This window comes from Lagenorhynchus albirostris, chromosome 11 (assembly GCF_949774975.1).
Source record: "Lagenorhynchus albirostris chromosome 11, mLagAlb1.1, whole genome shotgun sequence".
NCBI classification, from domain to species: Eukaryota; Metazoa; Chordata; class Mammalia; order Artiodactyla; family Delphinidae; genus Lagenorhynchus; species Lagenorhynchus albirostris.
Window position 1 is genome coordinate 99,211,750 of NC_083105.1, and position 9,174 is coordinate 99,220,923.

The following is a 9,174-nucleotide window of genomic DNA, read 5'->3' on the forward strand; positions in this document are numbered from 1 at the left end:
TCGCGGGTAGCTAAGCCCCCAGAGAGACACTGCAGCCAGTGTTACACCTACTGTGATGTTTTGCCAGAATCATCCAGTGACAAGGGAACAAAGGGATTTGTTCTGAGTTTAGGGATTACTCGGGGCAAGGTTACAATCTGTAGAAACCAGCCTTTAATGTGGACAAGCAAATCCTTCCATCCTCGGGCCACCTCCGCCACCACAAAGGCAAAGCATCCTTCTCAGCTGCACCACAGTTTACGGGGTGGGTAGGATAATATAAAGGTGCTGCCGCCTCTCTCTGTGATTTTCACACCAGGGCTGCCCTTTTGCAAACAGGTTTCGTATCTGGGAGAACCAGGCTTGTTCCTCAGAGCTGCTGAGAACAACGTTAAGAAGGGCTTAAAGCCTGCAGACCAAGGCTGGGAAACCCAGCCCCAGGAGACCACAGCGGGACTGCGGGGGTGGGGGGTGGAGGGAGGGAGGAGGGTCTGGTCATCCTTTGCCTTTCTGCTCCATCCACACTCCATGCTGATGGCTGGATCTAAGGCCAGCCAGGCGTGCCTGTGTCCTGAAAACCTGAGACAAACAGAATTCACCCCTCTATCTTCAAGGTACGGGGCGGTGGGGGGGGAGGGGCGGTGCTCAGCAAAGAGTTGTTGATGATCAAATCACGAGCTTTCCAAGTTTTCTGCCCCAGTCAAGGCGGGGTTTGCTCTGACTCCAGAACCAGAAACAGCAAGGGACAGACTTTTTTTTTTTTAATTTCCAAAGATACATCAGCTGTAGAAAAACTAACACTTGCCTCAACTAAGTAATATTTTATTTCCTGGGATGAAAATCAAGAGAATGAATTATCAGAAGTCTTCCTCCAACATCATTAAAATGCTTTTTGAAGAAAGTTGCAAGCATTGTTTAAGGCGCACAGGAAAAGTTAGACTTGCCTTTCTTCCAGAGCATTCCCTGCCCTAGACGCAAAGCACCGGCACTACATCTCAAGAAAGAGAGAGGCTTGCAGACACAGGAGCCAGAAAAACCGGACCAGGGTCTCTGGCTCTAATATAAGTATCACAGGAGAACATCACAATAACCTTCTCTTCCATAAATACAACATATGTCTTGAAAATATATCCAAAATATCTCCATCTGAACTACTGTACAAAACTCCACTCGCCAGCCATAAAAATAATATTTTCCCCTATACACAAATATAATCATATGTAAAGCAAATTTGGAACGCAGGGATATTGGTTGGGGGGTGGGTTACAAAATCTCTGGGGACCTGGGCTATTTACAGTCATTTTTGTTTGGGTTATCCCGCTGCTGGGTATAGGTCACTGGCGACAAATACATCCATCTCACAGTGCTCACCATTTCAGCAGCTCCTGCGTCACGGAATGTGGTACTTTTTAAAAATAGGCGACCCTTCGTGTCATGGAAAGAAGGGGGAAAATGAGGGGATCAAGGTGGCGGTGGGGAGGCAGAAGGGCAGCAGGGGAAGAAGGGGGACAGACGTAGGTTACGGTGTGGGCTTGAAACGCTCTGCGGCATAAAGTAGATCCCCAGGGTCGGGAGGCCTCCGCTGTCCCCGGGCCACGGCCAGCTGTCTGCCTGGGCCTCCCTTACAGATCCGTTTCCCGGCTGGTGTCCAGGCAGAGGGCGTACAGGGATCTCCGCAAATCCACATTGCTCTTGGCCTTGAGGTTACACTTCTCCAGGGGGCAGCTGCCCCTTCGAGATCCGTCCGCATTCTCCAGGGGCCCCGCAGCCTTGCAGAGGGACGCCTTGCTCCAGCTGGCCTTCCGCTGGCCCCCGCCGGCCGGTCCTGCCCCCGTGCTCTGGCTGCTCTGCTCTTCCTTAAGGGCTGCCTGCTCGTCGTGGTCCGTCTCCCGGTGGTAGAAGTAGTTGAAGTTGGAGACGATGACGGGCACGGGCAGGGCGATGGTGAGGACCCCGGCGATGGCACACAGCGAGCCCACGATCTTGCCCCCCACGGTGACAGGCCTCATGTCCCCGTAGCCCACCGTGGTCATGGTGACGACTGCCCACCAGAAGGCATCCGGGATGCTGGAGAAGTGGGTCTCCTGGTTGTCGGCCTCTGCGAAGTAGACGGCGCTGGAGAAGAGGATGACTCCGATGAACAGGAAGAAGATGAGCAGACCCAGCTCCCGCATGGACGCCTGCAGGGTCTTGCCCAGGATCTGCAGCCCCTTGGAGTGGCGGGACAGCTTGAAGATGCGGAACACCCGGACCAGGCGGATCACTCTGAGGATGGCCAGGGACATGGCCTGCTGCCCGTTCTGGCTGCCGCCTCCCCCCGGCTGCTGCTGCACCAGCTCGGTGCCCAGGGTGATGAAGTAGGGGAAGATGGCCACCACGTCAATGATGTTCATGATGTTTCGCGAGAACTCGGCCTTGCTGGGGCAGGCGAAGAAGCGCACCAGCAGCTCGAAGGTGAACCAGATGACACACGTGGTCTCCACGATGAAGAAGGGGTCAGCCAGGGTCCTGGGCAGGAGAGGTGCCGCCGTCGGGCCAGAGGGAGGCGCTGCCTCCCCGCTGCCATTGGCCCCCCTGTGGGGCTCAGGGGGCTGGTGGGGCACCGGGGGATGGCGCAGCAGCTCCCGTTCATCCCTGAACTCAGGCAGGGTCTCCAAGCAGAAGGTGATGATGGAGATGAGGATGACCAGGACCGAGACGATGGCGATGCCCCGTGCGGAACCCGAGCTCTCGGGGTACTCGAAAATCAGCCACACTTGGCGCTGGAACTCGTTGCGGGGCAGGGGCTTCTCCTCCTCCTTGATGAAGCCCTCGTCCTCTCGGAAGCGCTCCATGGCCTCGTCCCCCAACTGGTAGAAGCGGATCTCATCTGTGAACACGTCCAGGGAGACGTTGACCGGCCTCCGCAGCCGGCCCCCCGACTGATAGTAGTAGAGGATGCCGTCGAAGCTGGGCCGGTTGCGGTCGAAGAAGTACTCGTTCCTCAGGGGGTCAAAGTAGCGCAGGCGCTTGGCGGGGTCTCCCAGGAGCGTGTCGGGGAACTGCGCCAGGGTGCCCAGCTGCGTCTCGAAGCGCAGCCCGGAGATGTTGATGAGGATGCGCTGGTGATGGAGGGACCCCGAGCCCAGCACCTGGTCCTCCGCCACGCCCAGAGCGGGGTCGCCTTGTCCCTCCTCGTCCTCCGGAGGCAGCCGTCTAGCTCGGGGCAGCTCCTGGGGCACCGGTGGCACCGGCCGGCCTCCCGGGTCCGCGCCCCTCTCGGCGCCGCCGCGATCCCTTGGCGCTGGCTCCTTGAGTCCATCGCTGAGCGCAGCCGTCGGGGAGCAGCGGAGCTCTCCCCCTGTGGCCCTGACCCCCTCTCCTCCCCTGACGGTCATGGCACCGCCGTTCTCCGGGGGCACCAGAGCGATCTCCATGGCCCGGGGGCGGGGGGCATGCTGCGCCCCTGCGGACCGGCTCCGGCGCCCCCCCTCACCCTGCTGGGCGCCCCGCGCCGGGCTCCTCTCCCACCAGCGGCCGGCCCAGCTGTGGGGCGGGCTGGGGGGCTGGCGCGTTCTCCTCGTTCGGTCCTGACGTCAGGAAGCCGCTGCCCTGCTCTCTGCCTCTCTCGACTCTGGCAGCCCGTTACCAAGCAGCCAAAAGCCACCTTCCAGCAGATGCAACCTCCAGCCGCCAGGCTTGGCCTCCACCCCGCGCAGTTCCCCGCCTCCTGCCCTCCCCTCCTCCCCGCGCCTCCCCTCGGGGCCCGGAGGCCGCGGGTGTCTCCCCGGAGGGCGCCGCTGGGGCCCCCGGCAAGGGAGGGAGGGGCTGAGCTGGGCGCAGCCTGGGAGGAAGGCTGGGAAGGGAGGGAGGGAGGGAGGGAGGGTGAAGGGAGGGAGTGGAGAGGATGGGGGGACAGGTTGTACCGAGAGCGCGCTGAAACTCCCAGGGCAACCAGATGAGAAAAGCTCTGGATTTCAGTTCACCTGGGAACCCGCTGGACGCCGAGTGGACTCTAGGGGAAATGAATTGTCTTGGGTTGGAGGCATGAGACTTCGAGATGAGTCGGAGTATGAGAGAAGACAGTCCTTTTTACATTTCTCCTTTGGAGGAATGAGGGTTCTCTCTTCTTTAGGAAGAATTACCAACAGGAGGGGGCGGGGCAGAGCTATGGGCCTTGAAAAATACATACGTGTATGTGTATATCTCCAGGCCAACGGAGAAGCATCTCTCTTCCCGTCTCCCTACATACATTTTCCTCAAAAAGTAACTGACTGAAAATGTACAGCATCTCCCTGCCCTTAGCCTTGGGAAAGCCCTGATTCCCAGCACAGACAGCGGTGGTCAGCGGGGCAGCCCCAGGCAGGCAGTTGAGTCTGGTTATTCGCTGTCTGCCTTCATATTCCTGCAACACACAACCTCTCTGCTCTCTCCACATAGCTCATTTGTAGAAACCATAGACAGGGAAGGGGTGGAGGGAGAAAGAGATCCTGGTGAGAGCCCTTTAGCCTGGTGAAGCTGGGAGCTGGGGGCCGCAGGGAGGTTTGGGTAGGGAAGAGGGTGGCGCTGCTTAAGGAGAGGGTGCCCGGGAGCTTGTGGAGTCCCCAGGGCTGGAGAATTCTCAGGAGTAGAATAGAAACCAATACTCACTTTGCCCTTCTGCTGTGCCAGGCCTATTCTCAGCACTTCACAAATCTTAATATTATTATCCTCATTTTTACAGATGAGGAAAATGAGATTGACTAACTTGCTCGAGGTCACGCAGGTAGAAAGTGGCGAAGCTGGGATTTAAACCCACGCAAGCAGAGTGTGGACCCCTGTTCCCTCCACCCCGGTCCTCTGTAGAAACCTGTGACCCCCTTTCTGGTACAAGGATACAGATGCTCCCTGCCCCCATCATCTGGCCTAACAGCTTTAGTTCCTTCCTGCAGGAGGCAGGAGGATGGCTAAGATGACACCTAAGTGCTTCTGGGTTAGGGAACCTGGTTATCTACCCCACCCCAGCCCTGGATTTTCACATCTATGGCCAAGAGAGAAATATCCTTCAGGGCATGTCCGACAGTTAGAGGCACAGCCTCTGGGTTTTTTTTTTTTTTTTTTTCTGGTTTTAAGTTAACCTAAAACCTCTGTGTTTTTGCATGTCTGGGTTTTTATATGTGATTTACAGCCTCTCGTCCATGAATGCATCTGTGCACAGGGGGTGTTCTGGAAACTTGGTACTGGGTGCACGAGTGTTGCTTGGAATAGCAGGGTGTGGACTCACAAGCTGTGTCAGGGTCGGAGGAGTGTGTGTCCATGTGGCTTTTTTAAGTGAACTCAAGGGTGGACGTGCATTTGGCATACGCAAATGTTTTCATTGTGTGCAACGCTGCAAGTGCGGTGGGCTGTCCTTGCAGACGTGAATGAGTGAGGAAGGCGTGTGAAAGTGAAAATGAGTGTGTTCAGGCATCACTGATTATCTGCAGGGCCTTGCACGTCCCTCCCCAGACCTGTGCTGTCCCTGCTCCATCTCCTTTGGGTTTTTCTTCTTCTCCGGCTGGCTCAGAGGCTGCCAGTCTGGACCAGGTTTGCCCCTGGGGAGCCTGGGGCTGTGGAGCTCATAGGAGATGGTCTCAGAGACCTATGGGCCTTGTCTTGTTCACTGAGCCACGCACCTTGTAAATGCAGGGATGCCGTGTCGGTTCACAAAGGCTCTCCCCGGGCTCCCTAAGGGAAAGAGTTCCCTGGACCTTGTCTTCCAGCGGCCTTGGGGAGACTGCTCCCTGAAGAATAAGAGTACAACATACATAGTCCCAGAAGAGCATGTAAGTCAAGCCTTTAATGCGGTACTTTCTTAACTCTGCTTTCCAGACATTTACTAGCTTTCATAGGTTTCTTGTCAAATTTCTTTCAGATGTTACATGTGTCAGCCATGGGGTATAACTGCAGGATCGCCCTTAGAGAAAGAACTTGCTTTTTAGCTTCAAGGAATGCAGTTAGCTGACAGCCCCCAGCTGCTATCACCTCCTGATTCTGCCTGATTTTCTGCAGAGGCTATTACCATCCTCCCTGGGAGCCCCTGGCCATGAGTGAGTACAACAGGGTTACAAGGACCTGACCGGTTCTGTTGCCTGAGACTCTCCCCATCCAACCCTTCCTCTTCCCCTTTCCTTTTACAGGTGTCAGAACAGCATCTTGGTCTGAAGATGTCCCCTGCTGAGTTCTGCAGGTTCTCTCATCGTTCTTTTATTGCCTCCCAATAAACCTTTTGTCTCCTAACTCCATCTCCTTCTCATCTCTTTACAGAGGACATAGCTACACATCACCTAGCTGAAACCCGCTTTCTTCTCTGCCCAACCCAACCTGGGAGTTCAGCCCTTTTACAGAGATGCTTGACATGCATCATCACCTGAGGGTCTTGTTTAAATGCAGGATTGACCCCCCAGGTGGGCTTAGACCCAGATAAGCTCCCCCTGCGGTGGTAATGCTCCAGTCCTCACATCACAATTTGAGTAGCATCTCCTCTCAGACAAACTCCAAACGATACCTTTGAATGAATTACTTGCAGCACCTATGTTACATCCCCCAGAATGAGGTAACCAGGGGAAAACAAATAAGCGATCTTCTCTCAATTCATGGCACTAGTCCTAGCAGACCACAAGGGGACTCAAGGTATGCAGACCAAAAGGAGAGAACATTATGAGAAGTAAGGCATCGAAAGGAAGCAGAGCTGGGCTGGAAGAGAGATGAAAGGGAAGGGAGGAGGAAGAGAATTTTAAATGCCATCTTTATTGATCCCTTCAAAAATATTCATTGAGTACCTACCATGTATTGATACAAAATGTTGTTCCCGGGTCTGGGAGTATACTGATGACCAAGACACACGTACTCCCTCTGGGGAAAGAAAACTCTCTGAGCCTCTGATTTTATGTTGGTTGTTTAACTACAGTTGTGAGGGGTACGTCTAGAATATAGGGTGCTGTGAGAATAGTGAGGCGTCTGACCCCACCTAGGACCCGAGGAAGCTTTCTGAGGTGATGATGAGGAAGAAAAACTATTCCAGGTGGAGGGAAGTGTATGTCCCAAGGCCCTGGGGTGGAAGGGACAGGGCTGGTTGGAAGAACAGAAAGAAAGTGAATGTAGCTGACACAGAGGGCTGGGGAAGCGTCTGTGAGATTGGGGTAGAGTGGCGGAGGAAAACAGATCACGAGGAGCTTGCTAGGTCATGATCCCCCCAGCAGGATGTACTGATATCTCCTTTCCTCCACACTCAGATGCTTTGCTTATGTCTCTGTAGAGCATATGTGCCAATATCCTCTATTTTATCCATCCATTACTTCTTTTAGCCTCTTCTCCCCATCTACTCTCACTGGAATATATCTTTATCTTTGTCTCTCTCTCTCTCTCTCTCTCTCTCTCTGTGTGTGTGTGTGCATCTGTCTGTCGGTTATCTATCTATCTGTCCATCTATCCCACATATAGATAGCATCTACTACACCATTTATCTATCTATACATATAGATGGTAGGTAGGAAGGTAGATAGATAGATAATAGAGATGCAGATAGCTTGAAATCGAGGACCACACTCATCTCTGATTCGCTTTACAACACCCAGCCTGGTTCCGTAGCCATATTGTGAATTTCAATAAGGACATGTTGAGCGCAATTGAACCAAGAGAAAGGAATTCAACTCTGGAGCAGAGAGGCAGGGGAAACAGAGAGAGAAGACTTGAAAGAGGATTTCTGAAATTAGCTAAACACCCCAAGTAGTTGTGGAGATGCGACCTAAGCAGACAATGTGAAGACTCGTTTGGACGGCCAGATACGGGAAGTCGTGAATTATATCTGCTTCGACCCTTTGTTCAGGTTATATATTACTGCGTTATCTATTACTACACAAACGGCCTCAACTCCGTGGGTTAAAATACCGTATGCTAACACATATATATGGAATTTAAGGAAAAAAATGTCGTGAAGAACCTAGGGGTAAGACAGGAATAAAGACACAGACCTACTAGAGAATGGACTTGAGGATACGGGGAGGGGAAAGGGTAAGCTGTGACAAAGCAAGAGAGTGGCATGGACATATATACACTACCAAACGTAAGGTAGATAGCTAGTGGGAAGCAGCCGCATAGCACAGGGAGATCAGCTCGGTGGTTTGTGACCACCTAGAGGGGTGGGATAGGGAGGGTGGGAGGGAGGGAGATGAAAGAGGGAGGAGATATAGAAACATATGTCTATGTATAGCTGATTCACTTTGTTATAAAGCAGAAACTAACACACCATTGTAAAGCAATTATACTCCAATAAAGATGTAAAAAAAAAAAAAAAAACTTTGTGGATAGAAACAATTTAATGTATTGGACTGGGTGCTTTCATTCCTAAATTAAGATCATGTTTGAGACCTAAAGGTAGTGTAGCTCTGTTTATTATATAAAAATGAACCAAAAAAACTTGCAGATCTGCTGAATTTTTATCTAGGTCAAGGGAAAAGCTTCCCCCGTTGGATAAAATTTAAAGGGGCAGGAGGGGCACAAATAAAATTCTGTCCTAATTATGTCACTAGTCTTTCCTGTCAAAGTTCGATTTTTGCCCCTCTGCTTTGGAGGGGGTTATAGGCAAGGGAGCCTCATCAGAAATGTGATTCCAGGGAAGAGCCTGGACAGACACACCCTGCCAACCAGCCAGGGTGCTACCCAGTCGGCCCAGGCTCAGCTCAGCCTCTGCTCTTTCCTCTCAAGGGGAAGAAGCTTCTGCTGTGGGGACCCCCTCTCTAAAGCGACCCTAGCACTCTGGCAGGGCTCCACCAGCCCAGCCTGGGGCACTACAGAGAGATCTTGGATTTCTTACGGAAGAGAAGTGTCCTCTGAGCTGTTTGCCCTGTCCTTTTCCCATCACTCTGGTAAACCAGGTATCTCAAATTACCCCCATCACCCTGCATCTCCTCTCCATTAAAAAAGGAAATTGAACAAAACCATCATAGTGTCTCCTCCACAAGGGAAGCTGTCACACCCAGACTGGGGGAGACTTGTTTTCTTATTTTCTCCAAGCTCCCCACGACTCCTTGGTCAACGTCTTTCTAAGGAAACACCCAGGTGCTGGGAGTCGGGGGAGAGGGGTCAGAAATTCTTAGGCTGGACCAAGCAGAGACAAACAGCCGGCAGCATAGTTAAAATAAACCAAAATAATTTTTTAAAAAGTTAAGAGGAAGACTCAATTAATAAGTCATGGAT

The 9,174-nt window shown here is 52.8% G+C and overlaps 1 protein-coding gene across 1 annotated transcript; it reads right to left on the reverse strand.

Annotated features, from left to right (window-relative positions):
• Nucleotides 1-784: 784 nt before the first annotated feature.
• Nucleotides 785-3,635, reverse strand: KCNA5 (potassium voltage-gated channel subfamily A member 5). Its single transcript, XM_060167153.1, has one exon. The coding sequence runs from the start codon at nt 3,393-3,395 to the stop codon at nt 1,602-1,604; it is 1,794 nt and encodes a 597-aa protein (XP_060023136.1). The 5' UTR covers nt 3,396-3,635; the 3' UTR covers nt 785-1,601.
• Between the last annotated feature and the right edge of the window lie 5,539 nt (nt 3,636-9,174).